This window comes from Pristiophorus japonicus, chromosome 9 (genome assembly GCF_044704955.1).
Source record: "Pristiophorus japonicus isolate sPriJap1 chromosome 9, sPriJap1.hap1, whole genome shotgun sequence".
Taxonomy (NCBI): Eukaryota; Metazoa; Chordata; class Chondrichthyes; family Pristiophoridae; genus Pristiophorus; species Pristiophorus japonicus.
The window spans coordinates 89,822,227-89,849,965 of record NC_091985.1 but is presented as its reverse complement, the minus strand read 5'-3'; the positions used below and the strand labels follow the sequence as shown (position 1 = coordinate 89,849,965).

Below are 27,739 nucleotides of genomic sequence, written 5' to 3'. Positions count from 1 at the left end.
CCCCCCCCCTCCCCCTGATCCTCTATCTCTCCCCCCCCCTCCCCCTGAACCTCTCTCTCTCCCCCCCTCCCCCTGAATCTCTCTCTCTCTCTCTCCCTCCCCCTAAATCTCTCTCTCTCCCCCTCCCCCTGAATCTCTCTCCACACCCTCCCCCTGAACCTCTCTCTCCCCCCTCCCCCTCAACCTCTCTCTCTCCCCCCTCCCCCTGAACCCCTCTCTCCCCCCTCCCCTCAACCTCTCTCTCTCCTCCCCCTGAACCTCTCTCTCCCCCCCCCCTCCCCCTGAACCTCTCTCTCTCTCCCCCTGAACCTCTCACTCTCTCTCCCCCCTCCCCCTGAACCTCTCTCTCTCCCCCCTCCCCTGAACCTCTCTCTCTCCCCCCTCCCCTGAACCTCTCTCTCTGCCCCCCTCCCCTGAACCTCTCTCTCTGCCCCCCTCCCCTGAACCTCTCTCTCTCTCCTCCTTCCCCCTGAACCTCTCTCTCCCCCCTCCCCCTGAACCTCTCTCCCCTCCCCTCCCCCTGAACCTCTCTCTCTCTCCCCCTGAACCTCTCTCTCTCTCTACCCCCTCCCCCTGAACCTCTCTCTCTCCCCCCTCCCCCTGAACCTCTCTCTCCCCCCCTCCCCCCGAACCTCTCTCTCTCCCCCCCCCTCCCCCCGAACCTCTCTCTCTCCCCCCCTCCCCCTGAACCTCTCTCTCTCCCCCCTCCCCCTGAACCTCTCTCTCTCCCCCCCTCCCCCTGAACCTCTCTCTCTCCCCCCCTCCCCCTGAACCTCTCTCTCTCTCCCCCTGAACCTCTCTCTCTCTCTCCCCCCTCCCCCTGAACCTCTCTCTCTCTCTCCCCCCTCCCCTGAACCTCTCTCTCTGCCCCCCTCCCCTGAACCTCTCTCTCCCCCCCTTCCCCCTGAACCTCTCTCTACCCCCTCCCCCTGAACCTCTCTCTCTCCCCCCTCCCCCTGAACCTCTCTCTCTGAACCTCTCTCTCTCCCCCCCTCCCCCCGAACCTCTCTCTCTCCCCCCCTCCCCCCGAACTTCTCTCTCTCCCCCCCTCCCCCTGAACCTCTCTCTCTCCCCCAATCCCCCTGAACCTCTCTCTCTCCCCCCTCCCCCTGAACCTCTCTCTCTCCCCCCTCCCCCTGAACCTCTCTCTCTCCCCCTCTCCCCTCTCCCCCCTCCCCCTGAACCTCTCTCTCTCCCCCCCTCCCCCTGAACCTCTCTCTCTCTCCCCCCCTCCCCCTGAACCTCTCTCCCCCCCCCTGAACCTCTCTCTCTCCCCTCCCCCTGAACCTCTCTCTCTCCCCTCCCCCTGAACCTCTCTCTCCCCCCTCCCCATGAACCTCTCTCTCCCCCCTCCCCATGAACCTCTCTCCCCCCCTCCCCCTGAACCTCTCTCTCTCTCTCCCCCCCCTCCCCCTGAACCTCTCTCTCCCCCCCTCCCCCTGAACCTCTCTCCCCCTCCCTCCCCCCCCCGAACCTCTCTCCCCCTCCCTCCCCCCCCCGAACCTCTCTCCCCCTCCCTCCCCCCCCGAACCTCTCTCCCCCTCCCCCCCCCGAACCTCTCTCTCTCCCCCTCCCCCTGAACCTCTCTCCCCCTGAACCTCTCTCTCCCCCCCCCTCCCCCCGAACCTCTCTCTCCCCCCCTCCCCCCCCCGAACCTCTCTCTCTCCCCCCCTCCCCCTGAACCGCTCTCTCTCCCCCCCTCCCCCTGAACCTCTCTCTCTCCCCCCCTCCCCCTGAACCTCTCTCTCTCCCCTCCCCCTGAACCTCTCTCCCCCCCTCCCCCGAACCTCTCTCTCTCCCCCCCTCCCCCCCGAACCTCTCCCCGCCCCCGAACCTCTCTCTCTCCCCCTCCCCCTGAACCTCTCTCCCCCCCCCTCCCCCTGAACCTCTCTCCCCCTGAACCTCTCTCTCCCCCCCTCCCCCGAACCTCTCTCTCCCCCCCTCCCCCGAACCTCTCTCTCCCCCCCTCCCCCGAACCTCTCTCTCCCCCCCCTCCCCCGAACCTCTCTCTCCCCCCCTCCCCCGAACCTCTCTCTCCCCCCCCTCCCCCGAACCTCTCTCTCCCCCCCCTCCCCCGAACCTCTCTCTCCCCCCCCTCCCCCGAACCTCTCTCTCCCCCCCCCTCCCCCGAACCTCTCTCTCCCCCCCCCTCCCCCGAACCTCTCTCTCACCCCCCTCCCCCGAACCTCTCTCTCCCCCCCCCGAACCTCTCTCTCCCCCCCTCCCCCGAACCTCTCCCATCTCCCCCTGAACCTCTCCCGCTGAACCGCTCCCCTCTCCCCCTGAACCTCTCCCTCCCCCGAACCTCTCCTCTCTCTCCCCCCCCCGAACCGCTCTCTCTTCCCCCCCCCAACCTCTCTCTCTTTCCCCCCCCCAACCTCTCTCTCTTTCCCCCCCCCCCAACCTCTCTCTCTTTCCTCCCCCCCCAACCTCTCTCTCTTTCCTCCCCCCCCAACCTCTCTCTCTTTCCTCCCCCCCCAACCTCTCTCTCTTTCCTCCCCCCCCAACCTCTCTCTCTTTCCTCCCCCCCCAACCTCTCTCTCTTTCCCCCCCCCCAACCTCTCTCTCTTTTCCCCCCCCCAACCTCTCTCTCTTTCCCCCCCCCAACCTCTCTCTCTTTCCCCCCCCCCAACCTCTCTCTCTTCCCCCCCCCCCAACCTCTCTCTCTTCCCCCCCCCAACCTCTCTCTCTTTCCCCCCCCCAACCTCTCTCTCTTTCCCCCCCCCAACCTCTCTCTCTTTCCCCCCCCCCAACCTCTCTCTCTTTCCCCCCCCCCAACCTCTCTCTCTTCCCCCCCCCCAACCTCTCTCTCTTCCCCCCCCCCAACCTCTCTCTCTTCCCCCCCCCCCCCCAACCTCTCTCTTCCCCCCCCCCCCCCAACCTCTCTCTTCCCCCCCCCCCCAACCTCTCTCTTCCCCCCCCCCCAACCTCTCTCTTCCCCCCCCCCCCAACCTCTCTCTTCCCCCAACCTCTCTCTCTTCCCCCCCCCCAACCTCTCTCTCTCCCCCCCCCCCCAACCTCTCTCTCTTCCCCCCCCCAACCTCTCTCTCTTCCCCCCCCCCAACCTCTCTCTCTTTCCCCCCCCCAACCTCTCTCTCTTTCCCCCCCCCCAACCTCTCTCTCTTCCCCCCCCCCCCCCAACCTCTCTCTCTTCCCCCCCCCCCCCCCAACCTCTCTCTTCCCCCCCCCCCCAACCTCTCTCTTCCCCCCCCCCCCAACCTCTCTCTTCCCCCAACCTCTCTCTCTTCCCCCCCCCCAACCTCTCTCTCTTCCCCCCCCCCAACCTCTCTCTCTTCCCCCCCCCCCACCTCTCTCTCTTCCCCCCCCCCCCCCCCCAACCTCTCTCTCTTCCCCCCCCCCCCCAACCTCTCTCTCTTCCCCCCCCCCCCCCCCCAACCTCTCTCTCTTCCCCCCCCAACCTCTCTCTCTTCCCCCCCCCCCGAACCTCTCTTTCTCTCTCTGTCCCCCTGAATCTCTCTCTCCCTCCCTCCCACCCACTAAATCTCTTTCTCCAGTTCTCTCCCTTCCCCTGAATCCCTCTTCCCCCAGTTCACCCTTTCCCCTTGACTCGCCCCCTGCCCTCGGTGTGTCAATGGGTAATCGGATCAGAGACAGGAAGTGAGTCAGAGAGCGCTGGGCTGGCGGTGACGATGATTCTGGTGCTCGCCCTACAGTTTCACATCCGCCTGTCTGGGCCTCTCACATCCAGCCGGGCTCGGATACCGGTGAGACGCGGCGATCCGGGGAGAGGCCGTGACTGAACATGAACGACGACAAGGAAGGCGAGTGGCGGCGGCGGCGGGAGCAGGCGCTGGGCTTCAGGCCGCAGAAGGAGATTCTCTACAACCAGCTGTTGCCGTACTCGGAGCGCCTGGACCGCGAGTCCAATGAGATCCTCGGCCAGATTAAAGCCAACCTGGCCCGGGCCGTGCAGCTCCGGGAGCTATGGCCCGGAGTTTTATTCTGGACCAGAAAACTTTCAACGTGAGTGTGAACCGAAGCCTGCCCGCGGCCTTCACTTGTCCCCGTGCCGGTGTCCGGCTCCCGGATCCGCATCTACCCGGTTTATATCGGTTGTAATACTGTTTCTCCGGGCTATCAGTGCGCCGCCCGGCGTTTAGAAAGGCCTGGGCCTAGCCTGGGCCTCCTTCCTCTCTCTAAGTCCCAGAGAGAGGACACACCGGCTGCGAATAAAAATAGAAATAAATCCCTCGGGAACCAACGCGGCTCTTTGTTACGATCTCACCAACGTTGTTTGAAATCCGCGTAAAGCCAAAGGGGAAGCGGGAGGATGAAAAATAAAGGTTTTTTTTAAAAAAATAAACTTATTTTGGCTGATCTTTCACCAACTTGAAATGTTGAGCTGCCCTGTGCTTGAAGCACAGCTGACTGTGACACGACACTTTTGCTGGTTGACAAAGTTTGATTTGTGTTGATGAACATAGCAACTATTTGGATTAAAATTCAGTGTCGCTTTGGACATGAGGTTCAAATTGTGTAAATAGCTTAGCCCCCCCCCCCCCCCTTTCCATGTTGGTAGGTTTTGTAATCGCGTTTTTTCCTTTTTAAAACAAATTGGAAGCTTCTACCCAAGGTGCTTAGTCATGGTCTTGCGTTTGTACTTGGTGTTCTTTCAAATACAAAGTATTTTTTGGATTGCACAGGATATGTGATTGAAAATGTTACTACTTTTGGAATTTCGTAGTTCCAAGGGAATATTTTGATACCTCAATTTAATTTATCAGGAAAACAAGTCCTATTTATCAGCAATCTATTATATTTGTGAGCCATAAGTTTCTGACATCACCACGTTATTAAACTTTTGAAGAATGTGTTGCTGGTTTTCTTGCCTTTTTGTAAAAATGTATTGACGACATTTAAGAAACAAGTCACCCTCTGACATTTTTTTTATCTTCGATGTCTGTTGTGCATCTGCCAAGATCCAGCACTGCTAGAGGCCTGGGAATTGATTGCTTTGTTGTCCACTTGGATGGGAAATGGCATATTTGTATTAGGTTAATATTGGATTAGGCTGGAGGTATGGATGAAGTGTGTTAAAGTAATTTACTAAATGTGACAATATTCTTTTTAGTTGGGTTCACAAAGTGCATTCACATTTTATGAAGCTTTTGCACAAATGGGTGGAGAGTTTCTAAAACTATTTTTTGGTTTTCCTATATTTTTATTGCTGAGATGTTTGAAAGCAGGTCAATATAATGGTTGTGAGCTGAAAATAATATCTTTGCTTTTATTTCCTCTACAAACATTTGTAAAAAATCTCTTGATATTTGATAACGTAACTGTTCAAAAGTCTTCATTGTACACTAGCAATTTCAGTCCCTGCTGTGATTGTTTCATTTAGTTAAAACACATTTTACCAGTAATTTAAGTTAATATTTTGTTGTAGCACCCTTTAAATGTTGCAACATTAATTGATTCGGTGCCAGCAAAATGTTGTTTTTGAATATCTGCTTGAAATAAGATATGAAGCACCATGCATTTTAAAATGACATTTGTTCAAAACGTTGATGTGGAATTTTTTCTAAGATTACACAAGATCAGTTTGTTTACTGTCCCATAAGATTCTGTGGCACAATTTGAAGAACAAAGTTTTTCTGCTGTTCTGGTCAACAGTTGACCCTCAACCAACAACAAATGATTATTTGCTCATTCATTCATTCATTTGCTGTTTTTGAGACTTTGCTATGTGCAAATTGATGTGCTTGCCTGCAAAACAACAGTAACTACACACCAAAAGTGATAAAGCATTATATGAACATTTTTTTCTTTCCCACATTAACCCTCTCTCTTCCCTATCACAATTAAATTGAAAAAGGAGTTATGACTTGGGACCTAAAATTGGCAAAACTGAATGCTAAAGGGTTTAAATTAAGCCACCTTCTCAGTTCTGCTTTGTTGATGTAAGGAATAAACTATTGACTTGTTGATTGTTCTAGGAGGTAGTTAACTGATCATGGTGTGGGTGTTCATCTGAACTACTTGATGTGTTGCAATCTTGGATGATAAGTGGAAATATGATTTTTGTTAATTTCCACTGATTTTTTTCCGAGTGTTGTAAATTATATAATGAATACTTTGGAGTGGTTTATGCTTCAATACCGATAAAGATAGACTGTGGTCAGTTCTGACCGATGATGAGTATCTCCACAGGTGGGGCTGATGGGATGTTTTCATTTGACATAACTATGGTCCATGATCTAGTCTATTTATATTACACTTGAAGATTTTCAACTGAAAACGTTAATTGAAGTGATTATCATAAAAATCAGTTGGTGCATTGTGATGTCATTTTGTCATTGTGATGTGATATGTCAGTGCAAACAATATTTATCTCTACTGATCTTTCACCACACTTCTATACCTATATCTGCAATTCCCAAGGATGCTACAGACTTGAGTGCATGCAGTGTGGAGAAACTCCTGCCATGCATCAGATTGCGATTTTTCTTGGCACAAAAATCGATAATTTACTGTAACAGCATTTGTTCTAAATTATTTCAAAACAGAGTAGAGCTTAACCATTTCTGAGGTAAACAATCCTGCGGCAAGTCTTGTTCACCTATCATTTGACCCCTGCCTTCATTACCTACATTAGCTTCCGGTTCCCCAATGCCTCAAATGAAAAATTCTGATCCAATCACTTATTGGCCTTCACTATATTTGTAACCTCCTCCATCCCTACACTTCCCCTTCCCGAACTCTCCCTTGCTCTGACACCAGCCTCCTGTGCATCCTCCTTTTCCTTCGCCCCTACATTGATGGCCTTGACTTCAGCCACCTAACTATTGTGCGCGCTCCCTAAATACTTCTGCCTCTCCATCATCATCTCCTTTAAGACACTTCTTAAAACTCACCTCTTTAACTCAGCGTTTGGCCATCCCTCCTAATACCTTTTTGGCTTGGCGTCCACTTTTTGATTACATAAGAACATAAGAAATAGGAGCAGGAGTAGGCCATTTGGCCCCTCAAGCCTGTTCCGCCATTAAATAAGATCATGGTTGATCTGATCATGGACTCGGCTCCACTTTCCTGCCCATTCCCCAAAACCCTTTATTCCCTTATTGCTCAAAAACCTGTCTATCTACGCCTTAAATATATTCAATGACCCAGCCTCCACAGCTCTGGAGCAGTGAATTCCATAAAGTTACAACCCTCTGAGAAGAAATTCCTCCTCATCTCCAGTTTTAAATGGGCGGCCCCTTATTCTGAGACTATGCCCCCTACTTTTAGTTTCCCCTATGAGTAGAAATATCCTCTCTGCATCCACCTTGTCGCGCCCCCTCATTATCTTATATGTTTCGATAAGATCACTTCTCATTCTTCTGAACTCCAATATGTAAAGGCCCAACCTACTCAACCTATCCTCATAAGTCAACCCCCTCATCTCCAGAAACACCATTGTGCTTAACGATGTTCTTCTACTTTAAAGGTGCTATATAAATACAAGTTGTGCCGTTTAAAAGGAAAACTATTTTCTGTGTACTTTTTACTTCAGAGGTGTGACAAAGAGAGAAAGAGACAAAAAGGATGATTAAAGCATGGTTGCCAAGACTGAGAAACAAACTAAGGATGATTATTGTACTTGTGTTTTATTTGTTTATACCGAGAGTTCACAAACAATGGCTCCGCGCTGCCCCGCACCCTAAATTTAAAAAAAATAAAACTCGGTGTGTCTTTCCTCAGGCTATATGATTTGCTTTTCCAAATTATTTGGAAACAAATTGGAGAAGGAATTTTCTAACTTTTTAATGTAAAGTTTATCACAGGAAAACCAGTCCTTTTTATTTTTTTACTTGAGAGGGTGGCCTCAGAGAGGCACATTTTACTTTATACTGAAAGTCCAAAAACATGGAGATTATGTAGCTTTGCTATCTCAATTTATCCAACAGTTAATAAGGGAAACATTTATTTTCTAGGACGGAATAAAAAAGCATTCACTTCACTGTCTTTGGGCAGAAGATTAAGAAACTTAAAAAAAAATACTGTTTCTGGAGATTTGCACTCTCCTTTCCACATTCCAGCACCCCTTTGCAATAATCTCACCTCTGACTTGAGTTAGTTATGTTATAGGAGATCTGCTAGTACATATAAAGAATATACATACTGGATAGTTGGTACTACTTACTATGGTATGCCAATAGCAAAATAGTATAGGACATCACAGATAGTGGAATGTGAGAATGAAGAAAAAGTTGGAGATAAATAGTTACAGAAATGACAATGAAAGGAAGTGTGAGAAGAGACAGTGAAAGACAAACACGAAAGAACAGAAAAGGGTACAAACTAAGCAGAAAACGATTAGATGAAGGAGAGATGGATAAAAAAAAGTGCCCATGAGTAATGCCACGTATGATGTTAAATCGAGGCATCGTCTGTCCTTTCAAAGATGGATGAAGTCACTCCACTTCAACAAATAATTCAATGAATGAGCAGTGGTTTGGGATATCCGAAAGATTTGATGAGGCACTATGTAAATGAAAGTTCTTCCCTCGGGTTGTTTTGGATGGCAGATTTAATATTTGTAAAAAAGTTACACTTTTTTTCGCAGCTATGAAAGTTTTTTTTGAGCGAAATGTGAGATTTACTCTTGTTATAATATGCTTGAGGTCCTCCAATCAGTATAATACCTGCTGGAATATTCATTAGCACATGGATTTAACTTGTTTGTCTTTCATGTTCACAAATTTCTTCGGTTGATTTAGTAAGTTCGGCTTCTCTGAGATGACCTCAAACATCATTTGTGGTACTGCTTTGGGTCCCTTGATAATTTTGAGAATGCGAAAAATTCCTGCAAGGTATTGATCCTAGGACTCTACCACTAATAATAGACTGAACAACGTGCAGTATTCATGCTTGGTAGTAATGTGCTGTGGAACATGTTCCATCAAGTGAATAAACTTCGTAAGTTGTGAGTGCCTTTAGTATCGAATTGTTGTACATCAATGTGAGTTTATGTATTAGAAGAATATGTTCTTCAGTACCATAGAATCATACAATACAGAAGGAGGTTATTTAGTCCATCGTGTCTGTGCCTGCTCTTAAAAGAGCTAGCCAATTAGTCCTACTCCCCTGTTCTTTCCCTGTAGCCCTGCAAATGTTTCCTTTTTTAAATAACTTTAAATACATATTATACAAAGGAATAATAGATGTTTTATTCTGCACTCCGCGCTCCTGGCTGGTCTCCCACGTTCTACCTTCTATGAACGTGAGGTCATCCAAAACTCGGCTGACTGTGTCCGAACTCGCACCAAGTTCTGTTCACCCATCATCGCTGTGCTTGCAGACTTACATTGAGTTAGGCAACGCCTCGATTTTAAAATTCTCATCCTTAATTTCAAATCCCTCCGTGGCCTCGCCCCTCCCTATCACTGTGATCTCCTTCAGCCCCACAACCGCCCCCCCCCCCCCCCCCCCCCGAGATATCTGCGCTCCACTAATTCTGCCCTCTTGAGCATCCCTGATTATAATCACTCAACCGTTGGTGGCCGTGCCTTCAGCTGCCTAAGCTCTGGAATTCCCTCCTTGAACCTCTCCGCCTCTTTGCCTTTCTTTCCTCATTTAAGACGCTCCTTAAAATGCTCCATGACCTAACTTTTGGTCATCTGCCCTAATTTCTCCTTGTGTGACTCGGTGTCAAATTTTTGTCTTCTAACACTCTTGTGAAGCACCTTGTGACATTTTACTACGTTAAAGGCGCTACATAAATAGAAACATAGAAATTTGCAGCGCAGAAGGAGGCCATTCCGGCCCATTATGTCCGTGCCGGCTGACAAAGAGCCACACGGCACTTGGTCAGCAGCCCTAAAGGTTACATATAAACCTATGAACAATGATGTAAAGGCAAAGAGCACCCAGCCCATCCAATCTGCCTCACCACAACTGCGACACCCCTTATACTAAAACATTCTACACTCCACCCCAACCGGAGCCATGTGATCTCCTGGGAGAGGCAAAAACCAGATTTAAAAACCCGGGCCAATTTAGGGAGAAAAAATCTGGGAAAATTCCTCTCCGACCCATCCAACCATCTTTTAAAAGTGGTGAGGGTTTCTGCATCCATCACTCTTCCAGGCAACGAGTTCCAGATTCCCACAACCCTCTGTGTAAAGAAGCCCCCCATCAAATCAGCTCTAAACCTTCCACCAACCACCTTAAAACTATGCCCCCTCGTAATAGACCTGTCCACTAATGGCAATAGACCCTTACTATCCACTATGTCCAGCCCCCTCAATATTTTGTACACCTCAATGAGGTCTCCTCTCAACCTCCTCTGTTCCAATGAGAACAAACCCAGCCTATCCAATCTGTCCTCATAACCAAGATTCTCCATTCCAGGCAGCATCCTAGTAAATCTGCTCTGCACCCTCTCTAATACAATCACATCCTTCCGGCGACCAGAACTACACGCAATACTCCAGCTGTGGCCTAACCAAAGTATTATACATTTTAAGCATAACCTCCCTGTTCTTATATTCTGTGCCTCGGCCAACAAAGGCAAGCATTCCTTATGCCTTCTTAACCACCTTATCCACCTGGCCTGATACTTTCAGGGATCTGTGGACAAGCACTCCAAGGTCCCACTATTAAGTGGCCTACTGCTTAATGTGTCTACCCTTTCCTTATTAGCCCTCCCAGAGTGCATCACCTCACACTTCTCTGAATTAAATTCCATTTGTCACTGCTCTGCCCACCTGACCAGTAGATTGATATCCTCCTGCAGACCTGACTTTCCTCTTCATTATGAACCACACAGCCAATTTTAGTGTCTTCTGCCAACTTCTTAATCATACTCCTTATATTCAAATCTAAATCGTTGATATATACCACGAAAAGCAAAGGTCCCAGTATTGAGCCCTGTGGAACCCTACTGGAAACATCCTTCCAGTCACAAAAACATTCATCAATCATTACCCTTTGCTTCCTTCCTTCAAGTCAGTTTTGGATCCAACTTGACACTTTGCCCTGTATCCCATGGGCTTTAACTTTCATGGCCAGTCTACCATGTGGACCTTATCAAAAGCTTTGCTAAAGTCCATATATACTACATCGTACGCACTACCCTCATCGACCCTCTTGGTTACCTCCTCAAAAAATTCAATCAGGTTAGTCAGACACGATCTTCCCTTAACAAATTCGTGCTGACTGTCCCTAATTAATTCTTGCCTTTCCAAATGCAGATTTATCCTGTCTTTCAGGATTTTTTCCAATAATTTTTCCACCACTAAGGTTAGGCTGACATCCCATAAACAAAGATACCTTTGTATATACAGTATTTTACAGATAACATAATGTTAAGCAATGGCACATGATGTTGATAAGCTCTTTGAGCTATGAGCTCACTGTTTGATTTCACCCCAACCTTTCAGAATTTATTGCCTTGTTATACAATCCATATATATGTTGTTTGATGTTGCATGTTTCAATTCAACAACAATACTATTTAATATATTGTAGGTATGATATTCTCCTATAAAATCAGTGAATTAAATTCCAGAATATATATATAAATTTGACGAGCAGATAAATCTGAGTGATATCACTGCAGATCAGTTAGTATATTTTAATTGCCTTACACACCTACAAGCTTAGAATTTACTTGTCATCTACTATCAGCTCCCACTTTGCTATGTGCCTCTGCCAATGTGCTCTCTGTTTTATATCTCCATTCTTCCAGCGTATTACACAATTTCCAATGTGTTACAGATGGTGTGATGCTATAAATACGCACCAGTCATCTGGGGATTAAAAATTATGGGATAAGCTTAAAACCAATGTAACATTGGTGTCCATTTCCATTAATCAAATATTATTTCACTTTAATTAAGCATTCAGTTTGCAATTGGTGATACCTTGAAGTGTGAGCTGTACTCCAAATGAACTCACTGCACCGCATCTGGTTGTCTGACTACCTTTCAAGCATCCCTTTTTTCTGTCGATCTACAGCTTTCACAATAGGCACTTGAGATACAGGGGTGTACTTGCAGGTACAGCAGGCGGTTAAGAAAGCAAATGGCATGTTGGCCTTCATAGCGAGGGGATTTGAGTACAGGGGCAGGGAGGTGTTGCTACAGTTGTACAGGGCCTTGGTGAGGCCACACCTGGAGTATTGTGTACAGTTTTGGTCTCCTAACTTGAGGAAGGACATTCTTGCTATTGAGGGAGTGCAGCGAAGATTCACCAGACTGATTCCTGGGATGGTGGGACTGACATATCAAGAAAGACTGGGTCAACTGGGCTTGTATTCACTGGAGTTCAGAAGAGTGAGAGGGGACCTCATAGAAACGTTTAAAATTCTGACGGGTTTGGACAGGTTGGATGCAGGAAGAATGTTCCCAATGTTGGGGAAGTCCAGAACCAGGGGTCACAGTTTAAGGATAAGGGGTAAGCCATTTAGGACCAAGATAAGGAGAAACTTCTTCACCCAGAGAGTGGTGAACCTGTGGAATTCTCTACCACAGAAAGTAGTTGAGGCCAATTCACTAAATATATTCAAAAGGGAGTTAGATGAAGTCCTTACTACTCTGGGGATCAAGGGGTATGGCGTGAAAGCAGGAAGGGGGTACTGAAGTTTCATGTTCAGCCGTGAACTCATTGAATGGCGGTGCAGGCTGGAAGGGCTGAATGGCCTGCTCCTGCACCTATTTTCTATGTTTCTATGTTTCTATGTTACTTGTGTCCCTTTTTTGTCATGGACTTTGTTTTTTCCTTGTGTCAATTTTGTGTGTTTTTTCTATGTCTTGTGACTGACTGTGTAATGTGACCAGTCAAATTGCAGAATCCAAAGCCACTGTCGCTTCTGTCATTCAGTTTCCAGAGAAGCATCTGTGACCAGCAACAGTGGGATGAGGTTGGAAACCAATCCACATAAATCCTGAGAGTGATATCATAGAAACATAGAAAATAGGTGCAGGAGTAGGTCCTTCGGCCCTTCGAGCCTGCACCACCATTCAATATGATCATGGCAGATCACACACTTCAGTACCCTATTCCTGATTTCTCTCCATACTCCTTGATCCATTTAGCCGTAAGGGCCACATCTAACTCCCTTTTGAATATATCTTAACGAACTGGCCTCAACAACTTTCTGTGGTAGAGAATTCCACAGGTTCACAATTCTCTTGAGTAAAGAAGTTTCTCCTCATCTCGGTCCTAAATGGCTAACCCCTTATCCTTAGACTGTGACCTCTGGTTCTGGACTTCCCCAACATCGGGAACATGCTTCCTGCATCTAATCTGTCCAATCCCGTCAAATTGTTGTGTTTCTATGAGATCCCCTCTCATTCTTCTAAATTCCAGTGAATATAAGCCGAGTCGATCCAGTCTTTCTTCATATGTCAGTCCTGTCATCCCAGGTATCAGTCTGGTGAATCTTCGCTGCACTCCCTCAATAGCAAGAATGTCCTTCCTCAGATTAGGATACCAAAACTGTACACAATATTCCAGGTGTGGCCTCACCAAGGCCCTGTACAATTGTAGTAAGACCTCCCTGCTCCTATACTCAAATCCTCTCGCTATGAAGGCCAACATGCCATTTGCCACCTTCACCGCCTGCTGTACCTGTATGCCAATTTTCAATGACCGATGTACCATGACACCCAGGTCGCGTTGCACCTCCCTTTTTACTAATCTGTCACCATTCAGATAATAATCTGCCTTCCTGTTTTTATCACCAAAATGGATAACCTCACATTTATCTACATTATACCGCATCTGCCATGTATTTGCCCACTCACCTAACCTGTCCAAGTCACCCTGCAGCCTCTTAGCATCTTCCTCAGAGCTCACACTGCCACCCAGCCTAGTGTTATCTGCAAACTTGGAGATATTACATTCAATTCCCTCGTCTAAATCATTAATGTATACTGAAAATAGTTGGGGTCCCAACACTGAACCTTGCGGTACCCCACTAGTCACTGCCTGCCATTCTGAAAAGGACCCATTTATTCCTACTCTTTGCTTCCTGTCTGCCAACTAGTTCTCTATCCACGTCAGTACATTACCCCCAATACCATGTGCTTTAATTTTGCACACTAATCTCTTGTGTGGGACCTTGTCAAAAGCCTTTTGAAAGTCTAAATACACTACATCCAATGACTCCCCCTTGTCTACTCTACTAGTTACATCCTCAAAAAAAATTCTAGAAGGTTTGTCAAGCAAGATTTCCCCTTCATAAATCCATGCTGACTTGGACCGATCCTGTCACTGCTTTCCAAATACGCTGCTATTACATCTTTAATAATTGATTCCAACATTTTCCCCTCCACCAATGTCAGGCTGACTGGTCTATAATTCCCTTTTTTCTCTCTTCCTTTTTTAAAAAGTGGGGTTACATTAGCTACCCTCCAGTCCATAGGAACTGATCCACTATTTCTAGGGCCACTTCCTTAGTCTGCATCCCAGAGTACCTATCGGGCCCTGGGGATTTATTGCCCTTCAATCCCATCAATTTCCCTAACACAATTTCCTGACTAATAAGGATTTCTTTCAGTTCCTCCTTCTCGCTAGACCCTTGGTTCCTGAGTATTTCTGGAAGGTTATTTGTGTCTTAGTGAAGACAGAACCAAAGTATTTGTTCAATTGGTCTGCCATTTATTTGTTCCCCATTATAAATTTGCCTGATTCTGACTGTAATGGACTGACATTTGTCTTCACTAATCTTTTTCTCTTCATGTATCTGTCGAAGCTTTTGCAGTCAGTTTTTATGTTCCCTGCAAGCTTACTCTCATATTCTATTTCCCCCCATCTAATTAAACCCATTGTCCTCCTCTGCTGAATTCTAAATTTCTCCCAGTCCTCAGGTTTGCTGCTTTTTTTGTCCTCTTTATATGCCTCTTCCTTGGATTTAACACTCCCTAATTTCCCTTTTAAGCCACGGTTGAGCCATCTTCCCCGTTTTATTTTTACGCCAGGGATGTACAATTGTTGAAGTTCATCCATGTGATCTTTGAATGTCTGCCATTGCCTATCCACCGTCAACCCTTTAAGTATCATTTGCCAGTCTACCCTAGCCAATTCACGTCTCATATCATCGAAGTTACCTTTCTTTAAGTTCAGGACTCTAGTCTCTGAATTAACTGTGTCACTCTCCATCTTAATGAAGAATTGTACCATATTCTGGTCTCTCTTCCCCAAGAGGCCTCGCACAACAAGATTGCTAATTAATCTTCTCTCATAACACAACACCCAGTCTAGGATGGCCAGCTCTCTAGTTGGCTCCTCGACATATTGGTATAGAAAACCATCCCTTAAACACTCAAGGAAATCCTCCTCCACCGTATTGCTACCAGTTTGTTTCGCCCAATCTATATGTAGATTAAACTCACCCATGATAACTGCTGTACCTTTATTGCACGCATCCCTAATTTCCTGTTTGATGCCATCCCCAACCTCACTATGACTGGTGGTCTGTACACAAGTCCCACTTGCGTTTTCTGCCCTTTGGTGTTCCGCAGCTCTACCCATACAGATTCCACATCCATGCTAATGTCCTTCCTTACTATTGCGTTAATCTCTTTAACCAGCAATGCTACCCCACCTCCTTTTCCTTTCAGTCTATCTTTCCTGAATATTGAATACCCTTGGATGTTGCGTTCTCAGCCTTGGTCACCCTGGCTCCGTAATCCCAATTGCATCATATCCGTTAACAGCTATCTGTGCAGTTAATTTGTTAATACGGATTCTTTTTCCCTCAATCTGTTTCAGCGAATACACTGACACGAACACCAAAGCAGCTTATAACAAAGCAGTCTTTATTATTTGTTTCACCGGCCGGGACTTATCAGAACAAAGGAACGCTCTCCCTTCAGAGTGCACTCACTTCCCTCGGACAAGCCCCGTTACAATGTAGGGGCGCAACGGTTATACACTTTCGGTACATAATACAATTGAGGGACATTCAGTTCACCCTATCCTTTGTGATCCCTCCTTCCCTTTGTCCACTCATGAGCCGACACCTGGCCTTCCTTGCCCAATTAGATACGGGCAAGTGGTTATGTGTAATAGCAACTGTTTTGCACAAAGAGCTTTTCACCCATTGCTTGTAAATGTTACAATTTTACTGGCGTGACTAGTAACCAAGACCTTGAGCAAGTCTGCTATTTGTGCCAATGTTGTAACATTTGCAGTCTGACATTCTTTTGGTTATCCTTCCATGATTCCTTTGTTCACTTCACTGTCTCCATTGCTATACATTTTCGCACATTCTCATTCACCCCTTTTATCATTCTTTAGGATTATTCTAGGGTGATCGCGTTTAGTCGCTCACACTCCTCCTCCGTACTCTCCCCTTCCTTAGGATCTTTTGTCTACTGAAGCATCATCCGTGATCCTATAGCTCCTAAAGGATCCATAGCCTTGGTAATCATAAGTTTACAGCAAAAATTGAAGCAACCAACCATTAAGCAACAAGTGATTATTATTACGATGAGGATTATTGCTCCATGCATTTGATACGATCCCCAGGATCCACCTAACAGCCAGTCAAACCAGCCTACTCCTCCTGCAGGGGTGGATAACTTCTTTACCTCCCTTCTTATGTGATCAGCGAGATTGGTTATGTTTTCTGAACTATCAGGATCTGAATGTTGCACTTACATCCCCATCAGGGCACATGTTCCCCCTTTCTCAGCTAACAGATAATCGAGGGCCATTCGGTTTTGTAATGCCACGGTCCGTATTGCTACCATTTCGGCCGTGATGTCCTCCAGAGCTTCAGCAGTATAGTTAGCTATCTGTTCCAATACCCTCTCTAGATTCTGTACTTCATCCATGGTGCGTCCTATCCCGAATGGGAACATCATGACCCCAAAGAACCTCTCGACGGGGGTGAGGGCTCGCCTGTGTCGGCTGGAGGCATGTGCTTCCGCCAGGGTACGTGTTTGCTGCACAAATGGCACCACATATCCCAAATAGCAGGACCCTGTCCATCGCCTAGGTAACCAGGGATATGCCCTATGCCCGCACACAAAATACGTGCCGTTATACGCTGCCTTTTTATATATTGTGTTGGGGTCCCAAGACTGGGCCCACAGACCTCCACCTGTTTTATTCGGAAAGTGAGAGAGGATAGTGACTCATGCACCTGTTGTGATGTTGAGGTTGTGTACCCTATGATATGTCACTTTCTGCTGGTGTCATTTTGGGTTAAACATATGGTCCCGGTTGGCCTCCCGATCCCCGAGGTATTGGTCAGGACTAAGAATGGGGGTTTCTTTTTATGGTCATACGGTGGTTGGTACCATCCCTGGAACGTTTGACTAATGGGGTAGCCAGCACTCTCCCACTCGGTGACGACCCCGTGGTATGATGCTCCTCCTGCCCTCCGTGATCCCTCTCTTGACCCGCCTTTCATCTTTCGTATTTGCATTGGCCCTCTCTCCTCTCATGCTAGTCTGGCTCAGAAGCCACTTGACAGTCTCAGTTAGGGTCAGTGGAACGGGGCGCAAAGGAATTCCCCCTTTGGAATGTATAGGGATATGTGAGCACACCCAGCAACTAGAAAAGTTCCCATTTTGCGCATAAACATAATACATATATAGGAACGTGTTTACATGGAGTTCTTGCCCCCTGTATGTTATAAGCCGCCAACGCCATTATACTAAAAAGAATCCACAACCCCATAGCTATGGGTTAAGTGGATATCATCCAACGTCCTCTGGGCCCGTCAGGTTCCAAGAGTCCCAAGGACCCGGTTTGTCCAACGGGGAATTGGAGGTACACAACCTTCAGCAGCTCGTTTTTGCTCGCCCGAATGTTCCACTTATTCAGCTATGGGATAGAGGAAGTCTGTAACAAAAATATAGAAGATAGTTAAGGAGTGATAAGCTTGCAATGATGCAGGTGAACCCAGGCACTTCTCCCTTCAACCTTAGCAGTGGGGGTAGTGAGTAACACCTGAAAAGGCCCCTCCCATCGTGGCTCTAATCCCTTTCGAATCCATTTCTTAATCAGGACATACTTCCCTGGTGCCACGAGGGACAATTCGGGCAAAACTGGGAGGTCGAGGTGAGCATCTCGAACCTGGTTGTGGGCTATTCGCAGAGCCTGAGTCAGGGAAAGAACATAGGTGGTCATTTCCTCAGTCATGTGGTGGTGGAATTGGACAGTCGAGGGGACATTCTGATTCCATGGGGTCCTAAGGGGCCTACCATAAATGACCTCCACGGGGGTCAGTCTAGCCTTGCCGGTGGGAGTAGTTCGGATCTGGAATAGGGCTATGGGAAGGAGTTTGAGCCAATTGAGTCCGGTTGATGCTACCAGTTTTGCAAGCTTGGTTTTAAGAGTTTGGTTAGCACGTTCAACTAATCCCGCAGCTTGGGGTCGGTAGGCACAATGCAGCTGCTGGTTAATGCGCATCTGGGAACAGAATTCTTTGTTAACTTGGCCAATAAAGTGAAGGCCATTATCGGAACTCAGTCGAGCTGGGATACCATATCTAGGAACAATTTCCCTCATTAACACCTTAACAACAGTTTGAGCCTTATTGTCCAGGGTAGGGTAAGCTTCGATCCATTTGCTAAACACATCCACTATTACTAACACATATTTGTAACACTGAACTCTGCAACTCAATGTAGTCCAACTGCAAGGTCTCAAAGGGACCTTCTGGTAGGGGCGTCTTACCCCAATCACAGGGGACTCCCTTCCCTGGATTATGCTGTTGGCAAACAAGGCAGTGACTACTGATGTTCTGGGCCACCGCCCACAATGAGTAGCAAAGTACATAGATTCAATAACCCATAGGGCCAACTCGTCAGACATGCAAGTCTGTTCCGCGGGAGTGGTCCAGAGTTTAGAGACATTGTCATAAGTACATCCATAATCTTTCCACAACAGTTTATCTTTTTCAGGAGCGTCCTCCTGTGCTTTAATGACATCTTGGATGGTTGGCATTGGTTTTTCCGAGGCTAACTTATCCTTTGCAGGATTTTTAGTTTGACTCATCATTCTGGGCACCACCATTTGTTGTCCACAGGAGGCCTGTTTGACCTCTCGGTCAGCACAGCGGTTTCCTATGTCAACCGGAGATTTTCCGGTAGTGTGGGCGGTACACTTGACAATGGCCATGCGCTTGGGGAGCATGAGGGCTTGCAACAAGTCAGATACTAGCTGCTTATGGGATATCTCATTCCCATTTGAGGTTAGGAATCCCCTATTTTTCCATAATTGTCTGAAATCATGGGCTACCCCAAAGGCATACCTAGAGTCGGTATAGATATTGACCTTGAGGTCTTTAGCCAAGATACAGGCCCGGGTGAGGGCGAATAGTTCAGCTTGTTGGGCGGAATAGGCGGTCTCAAAGGCAGCAGATTCCAGGACCGATTCTCCTGGTTTACTATGGCGTATCCCAAAATTCGTCCGCCTTCTGGGTCAATGGAAGAGCTTCCGTCAACATACATAATACAGTCAGGGTCCTCCATTGGTACATCAACTAAATCCTCCCTGACCGAGGTAGCTTCTTGAATTAAAGATAAACAGTCATGACTCGGTTCTTCCTCATCTTGGGGTGGCTCGGTAAGAAAACAGGCCGGATTAATGGCAGTACAGTGCTGAAAGGTCAGCTTAGGATTATTTAGTAGGTAGATCTCATATCTACTCTGCCTGGCCATGGTAAGATGTTGAGTCTGCAGTTGACCCAAGAGGGCAGCTACGGAGTGAGAGGTATATACAACAATATCCTGCTGGAGGGTAAGGTTGGCGGCAGATTGAAGGCTATTGTAGATGGCAGTTAATATTTGAGTACATACAGGGTGCCCCAAGGCAACGGGGTCTATTTTAGAAGAGTAGTAGGCAACAGGCCTATGCTTATCCCCGTGTTTCTGAGTTAAGACAGCGGTAGCACAATCTTTCAGGATCGTACAATACAGTTGAAAGGGCCGGTCATAGAGGGGCTGGCCCAAAGCCGGAGCTTGCAGCAAGGCTGTCTTTAGTTCCTTAAAGGCTTGGACGTCTGCGGTTTCTATTTCAAAGCTGCCTTCCTTGGTTGTGTACGGTGTGAGGTGCTTGGTCATCAGGGCAGCATTAGGGATCCAGGATCTACAGTAATTGATCATCCCCAACCACTGCCGCATTTGTTTAGCCGTGCTAGGGACTGGAAACTGGCAGATGGGTTCGACTCGGCTAGCCTCCAAAGCTCGGTGGGTGCCTGATAAAATGATCCCAAGAAATTTGACTTGAGACTGGCCAATTTTGACCTTTGATGGGGAAACTATGTATCCCAGGGAGGACAAGTAATTAGTAACTGATTAGCATCCTCCCGGTTACTTGGTTCATCTGCGCTGGCTACCAGTAAATCGTCCACATACTGAATTAAAGTGGATCCCTTAGTCAGCGTGAGGGACTGTAACTGTTCCTGCAAGCACCTTGAGAATAAGGTCGGGGAGTGGATGAACCCTTGGGGAAGTCTCGTCCAGGTATATTGCTGTCCCTGGTAAGTGAAGGCGAACAGTTACTGACTCGCCTGGGCTAGCGACAAGGTGAAGAAGGCGTGTTGGAGGTCTATTATTGCGAAGATCTTGGCGTTTGCTGGGATTAACGACAGTATCTGTGCTGGGTTGGGAACCTGAGCGTGTAGGGGCTGGACGATAGTATTGATGGCTCGAAGATCTTGGACCAAACGGAACTGATTTGTTTTGCCTGGCTTAGGGACTGCCAGTATTGGTGTATTACACGGGGACTGACATTGAACCAAAATCCCCTGTTCCACTCGTCCCTTGATCAATCGGTGGATACTTGGTATTGCCTGTGGTTTCAGTGGGTACTGACGGCTGGAGGGCCAGTCCACATTGTTCTGTACTAGAATCTCAATCGGATCGATTGGAGTATAGCCCACTTGGGAGGGGTCCTCTGCCCATATGTGAGGATCCACGTAATCGGGTGTATTGGTACCGGTGTGGTGGCATAGTACCATCAGGACCTTCTCGGGATCCCTGTGAAATTGGACCGTCCGGCCATGTCCCACAATCTGCAAATCCAGGCTGGTAGGGTCAGCCTCGTCTATAGCTTGGCGCACCATAATTCCTAAATCTCTGGCATGGTGGGGAGGTAATACTTCGCGAGTGACGTGGGGTGCCACCGTTGGGGGCTGCCGCCACAACTTTCTATTCATTGCCACGAAATCTGCTTTTCCCTCTGGTCCAGACACACTCTGGCTCTTAGGAGGATTTCCCACTCCTCTCCCACGTGATCCTGGTAGAGATTCTGGAGATCCTGATTCTTACCCTAGGATCATAGGCTAGGGTCACATGATCGGGCGCTTGGCAAATCCAGGGACCACCATTGAGGGGTCCGGGTAGTGTAGCACTGCCGTTTAAAGGTTCCTTGCTTTACAACGATCCCATCATCCCCGCATTCCAGATGCAACTGAAATTTACAGAAGAGATCCCTAGCCATCAAGTTACAGTCCAAATTGGTGGTAATAACAAACCGATGTTCCACAGATTCTTCCTTGTAATTTACTTTAACTGGTTCTGACACTGGGAATGTTGAGACTTGTCCCAGGAACCCTGACAGTCCCTGTGTCTCGGTGGAGGCGGGGAGTTTAAGCTTCGACTGCACAGAGGACATGGAAGCTCCTGTATCTATTAAGAAGGGTTGCCACTCATTTTGAATTTTTAGCAATATCATTGGTTCCTCATCCGAGGAAGATCCTCGTACAGTCAAGCTGCGTGGTCAGTATTGATATTCGGGTGACAGTTGGGCAAAGGGGTTGTTCTGGGAGAAGTTCGTATCAGATCCCTGTCCTCTCCCCCCTTGCCCCCCTCCTTTTCCTCCTCTTCCTTTTTCGTGCTGAGGGGAGGGGCATTCCCTGCTCCAATGTCCTTCCTGTCCACAATTAAAGCATCGTCCGCTCCTTCCCCAGCCCTGGCCGCCTCTCGTACCCGACCGAGGGCCATAAGGGGATCTATAGTTTACGGGGCCGGGACTGTTGGGGTGTTGGGTATACCCATATCCTTGGTTATCCATCCATCCCCTTACACAGTACTGTGGTTCCATTTGATATCCCCTTGGGTCAGGTTTCGCTTTTTCCCCTCGAGGAGGCTCTTTCTTTCTAATCATGTACTCAGTCTTGACCCGGGTTGGGGGCGCACCTCCCCCCTCGCCTTTCTTTTCCTGCCAAAAATATTTCACTGCTCTCTCCATCTGGGCCTAACTGTTATCTGCCCAATTCATATTATTGGTCCGGATAGCGTGAACAATCGAATGGGGTAGGCACTGAAGTAGAATAGCGCAGAATTGAGGTGAATTATCCCCCGCCCGGAAGGCATTATCTCCAGATTGACCTCCGTATATTTCAATGAATCTTTCCATGAATTCGTCGGCATTTTCGTCTCGCTTGGGTTTAGTTTCTAATACTGCGGCCATACTGATGGGCTTCTGAAGGGTCGTGCCGAGGGCGGTGAAAACAGCATTTAGGTGGTCCTGGGCGTTATTCGGATGTACAGCCAACAATGCGTCATGGGTTGCACGTCTTAGGTGAGCTAGAAATCGGGAGTGCTCAGTTGGGCTCAGGGTCTGCTGTACCAGGGCCCACAGGTCCCTTGATTCTGCATTATAAACTGCAATGGTGGTTCGAAGATGATCTATAAACTCGACAGGTTCCGTTTTCCGATCTGGCATGGTGGCCAGAATGGCCATAATTTTGCTCGGTTTCCAAGGCACATAGACATCTATGGTGGGGTGGTCTGCAGCTTGTGCGTCAGGGTTTGGCATTGGTCGAACGGGGAGCTGCCGCCGGGGCTTGGGGGTGGGGGTGTCAACCTCGGAAGACGTTTCTGGGTCGGAGGGTGGCTCGGAGCCGTCTGACCGCACAGCACCTCCGCGTCCCGATCGGCGGGAGGGTCTGTTTTGCCTTCCGCGACTGGCATTCTGACTAGCGGATTCACGGGACTGCCTGTTCCTTCGAGATATAGATCTGCCCTTTCGGGTGTGAGATCTGGTCCTCTCGGCTACATGGCTCGTGAACTGGGGATTTGAGTCGCTATCAGAAGATGAAGGGTCCGTCTGGGCTTGTTGGTTCGTTGGTGTGGGGTTATGGTTATCATTACCTCCTACCGCCGGAGTGTAAGGTGGAGGTTGGCGGGAAGTGGACTGTGGTAAGGGGCCAGGGCCTGCGGGAGGCGCCGTTAGGCGCCAAGTCAGTGACCATTCATCAATTTCATCATCAGCCTCGGTCAATGCAAGGCCAACCATTTGACTACGTAGTCTATCAATACCCTTTTCAGAGGTCCGAGTGGAGCTCTTGGTAAGTTTTTCGTGCGCGCACTCTTTAAGACGTCTACGGTTTTAACATGTCCTCCTTCTGTCAATGAGCGTCCTAATTTAATGGCATTGTCCTGCCAACTTGACAGAAGTGATGCATCTTTCAATTTTTGACAATAATGTCGCCACGTGGCAATTACATTCTTGTTCCTTTTCCCTCGTCCCCTTTTCCAAATCAATTCCTGTGCCCTTTTTGCTACCTCCACGCTTCCTAGTGCCTCCTAGGGGCCATTGGTCATCTCCTAATAATTTGTTCAAGGCTCCAGATAACAGTCTAAATTGTCCAGCTCTTTCAGGGAATTCTTCACATAACTTTTGTAGCGGACTACCAGCATCCGTAGTTTTATCTAACTGATTACCCATGTCGCCACGCGTATTGTCAATGATCTAATTAGTCCCGAGTTGCCCCGCGGTGGTTTACGTTACCTTATCCAGAGCCTAGGCGCACCAAGTGATATACAAGATTGACGCCGTACCTGGCATAAGTACAATTTTAAATTTACACAATCCCGCGTCGCCCCGCGGTTTTTCTATCCCTCCGCGTGGTTCACGGCGCCGCGCGATTTCCCTAGCCCTCCGCGTCGCCGCGCGATTTAAATCCAATCAGTGCCTAGACGGGCCAAGTGATATACAAGGTCGACGTCACACCTGACTTGGACACTTATTTCCTAAGTTTAGAAGGTATTCGCCAGATTGACTTGGATCTCGTTCAAACGCTACCTGAGAACCAGCGAGTGGCCAAACTTTCCTCAGACTTTTGGAACTGAAGGAAACTGAAGTGGTATTTTAAAGGGTACTCACTCCAGTGGCCACTTTCCTCCCGTCTCGTCCAAGGCTAGTCTGGCTCTTAATTCGCAAGTTTTCGGCAGTCGTCTGTTGAGATCCCACTTCTGACACCAAATGTTAATACGGATTCTTTTTCCCTCAATCTGTTTCAGCGAATACACTGACACGAACACCAAAGCAGCTTATAACAAAGCAGTCTTTATTATTTGTTTCACCGGCCGGGACTTATCAGAACAAAGGAACGCTCTCCCTTCAGAGTGCACTCACTTCCCTCGGACAAGCCCCGTTACAATGTAGGGGCGCAAAGGTTATACACTTTCGGTACGTAATATAATTGAGGGACATTCAGTTCACCCTATCCTTTGTGATCCCTCCTTCCCTTTGTCCACTCATGAGCCGACACCTGGCCTTCCTTGCCCAATTAGATACGGGCAAGTGGTTATGTGTAATAGCAACTGTTTTGCACAAAGAGCTTTTCACCCATTGCTTGTAAATGTTACAATTTTACTGGCGTGACTAGTAACCAAGACCTTGAGCAAGTCTGCTATTTGTGCCAATGTTGTAACATTTGCAGTCTGACATTCTTTTGGTTATCCTTCCATGATTCCTTTGTTCACTTCACTTTCTCCATTGCTATACATTTTCGCACATTCTCAAATTCATCCACCTTATTACGAATGCTCCTTGCATTGAGACACAGAGCCTTCAGGCTTGTTATTTTAACACTCCTTGTCCTTTTAACACTCCTTGTCCTTTTAGAATTATGTTGTAATGCGGCCCTTTTTGATTTTTGCCTTTGATTTTTCTGCTCTCCCCTTCTACTTTTCTCCTTTATACCTTTTGCTTCTGCCCCCATTTTACTTCCCTTTGTCTCCCTGCATAGGTTCCCATCCCCCTGCTCTGTTATCCCTGCAGATCAGCTTGTATATTTTAATTGCCTTACCCACCTACAAACTTAGAATTTACTTGTCATCTACTATCAGCTCCCATTTTGCTACGTGCCGCTGCCATTGTGCAGCTGACTGCGAGAAGGGTCATAACCATGACCCGAGTGTTGTGTTCGTCCTGGTAGGGTCCTCGTAGGGCTGACTCTTGTCTTCACTCTCCTTTTTTTCCTCAACTATACAAAATTAGAATCATGTATCCAATCTGTGTGGCCGTATATTACTGGACTTGCATATTAGCCTACCTCAAAATCTCTAACTTTAATAAATTTCATAATCTTGGTATCTTGGGTTTAACCAATATCAACTGCCTGTTTTCCATGACACTTTTGCACACCATAGATAGGGGAAGACCACAATTCCTCCTGTATTGAAAATATTATCTATAATTCAAATTATTTATGGGCTACATATTTAATCTACCTCCATGATAGATGGTATAATTATTTTAGGGGTATACTTGCCTCTAAATTTTAACTTCTATCTCTTAAGAGGCAGGCAAACATATTTGGGAGGAATACAGAATTCACATTTCAGTATTCAGGAATGGTAATAGCTTCTGCCCTTACAATGTTAATAAAACTGGTTGAAAATGTTTTCTTTTCAGTCATTGTCAAGTTGTGATTTGGCTCTATGCCAGTTGAATCATATTTTGAATGTTTATTTTTCCTTTTTGTATGCAGCCATGCGATTATAATTTCTTTATACAAATTGTTACAGGTACTAATGGCTCTTGCATGGCAGAGAAGCACTGAGCAGTGTTTTCAACACCTCTTCGCTGTATTTATGTGGCAACACATACTTATGAATGATAGCACAGTAGACTAGTATGTTAGTCCTAACTCTAGTTTCATCATTGTTGCAGCAAGATTCTGAGCACTACCACTAAGCAAATATTACTGACTATCATTTTAACTTTGAACTTTTCATGGTATATTCTTCTTTCAATTTTGTCTTAATAAAACAAATAGCAAATTGAGGGGCAGGACTATGGTGCAGTGGTTAGGTATTCTTTTCTGAGTTGTGAACTTGGAATGTAAGAATTAATACTGGTATTGTAGTGAATATTTGAGCATCAAAAAAACAATAATGACATTAAAAAAACATGACTTAATTAACACTCATCATAGACACACACTAGTTTTACTTCATTATTGAATCAATGTCAGCATTAAACAACTGACTCCCACACTGTTGTTCTGTCCTGTTATTCAACGTTTACACCAGCGACCTGCCTGAAACAGAGTCCTGGAAGTTCGTATACGCTGATCATATTGCCTTGGTCATGCAGAACATGAACCTGTCTATCACTGAAGAGATGCTGATCAGTGATTTACAGAGGATGGAGACCTACTTCCGCCAATGGCGACTTCGGAAAACCTGCACAAGACCATCACCTCGACATTCCACCTCAACACCCATCAAGCAAACCAACCTATGAAAGTCTCCTTTTGCGGCGCAGAGGTAAACCATGCCAAAAAAAAACCCCTATTTCGGAGTCATGCTTGATCGCACCCTATCATATAGACAACATCTCCAGAACCTTGAGCAAAAATTGAAGAGTGGAGTCAACTTGTGAAGAAAGCTGTAGACTGCAGGAAGATACCAATGAACTGGTCAGTTGGGCAGAACAGTGGCAAATGGAATTCAATCCAGAGAAGTGTGGGGTAATGCATTTGTGGATGACTAACCAGGCAAGGGAATATACATTAAATGGTAGGACACTGAGAAGTGTAGAGGAACAAAGGGACCTTGGAGTGCATGTCCACAGATCCCTGAAGGTAGTAGGCCAAGTAGATAAGGTGGTTAAGAAGGCATACGGAATACTTGCCTTTATTAGCCGAGGCATAGAATACAAGAGCAGGGAGGTTATGCTTGAACTGTATAAAATACTAATTGGACCATAGCTAGAGTACTGCGTGCGGTTCTGGTCACCACATTACAGGAAAGATGTGATTGCACTAGAGAGGGTACAGAGGAGATTTCCGAGGATGTTGCCTGAACTGGAGAATTTTAACTATGAGGAAAGATTGGATAGGCTGGGTTTGTTTTCTATGGAACAGAGGAGGCTAAGGGGAGACCTTAGAGGTGTATAAAATTATGAGGGGCCTCGATAGAGTAGATAGGATGGAGCTATTTCCTTTAGCAGAGGGGTCAACAACCAGGGGGCATAGATTTAAAGTAATTGGTAGAAGGTTTTGAGGGGAAATTTCTTCACCCAGAGGTGGGTGGGGATCTGGAACTCATTGCCTGAAAGGGTTGTAGAGGCAGAAACCCTCACCACATTTAAAAAGTACTTGGATGTACATTTGAAGTGCCGTAACCTACAGGGCTACACACCAAGAGCTGGAAAGTGGAGTTAGGCTGGATAGCTCTTTGTTGGCCGGCATGGACACGATGGGCTGAAATGGCCTCCTTCCTTGTTGTAAATTTCTATGATTCTAACTTGATCCAGAAACTCGGCGGATCCACATGGGGAGCAGACGCTCAAACCCTCCGTAGAGCAGTACTCACCCTGGTGTACTCTACAGCGGAGTACTGCTCTCCGGCATGGCGATCAAATCCGCATGTCAAATCTGTTTATGCCCAGCTTAATTCTGCTATGAGAATTATCACCGGTACTCTTTTATCAGCACCAACACCATGGCTGCTCATGGTTGCAAACATCACACCACCACACCTATGCCGCGAATATGCAGATTCCAAGAATACAACTGATACACCAGCAA

At 47.2% G+C, this 27,739-nt stretch overlaps 1 protein-coding gene across 2 annotated transcripts in view; it reads left to right on the top strand.

Moving 5' to 3' along the window:
• Positions 1-3,611: 3,611 nt before the first annotated feature.
• Positions 3,612-27,739, top strand: part of psme4b (proteasome activator subunit 4b) — a 229,381-nt gene continuing 205,253 nt past the window's right edge. For both annotated transcript variants that reach the window (XM_070889545.1, XM_070889544.1), the window contains exon 1: positions 3,612-3,984. In XM_070889545.1, coding sequence (XP_070745646.1) covers positions 3,764-3,984 — 221 coding nt within the window. In that variant the 5' untranslated portion in view covers positions 3,612-3,763. The remainder of the gene's footprint in view (positions 3,985-27,739) is intronic.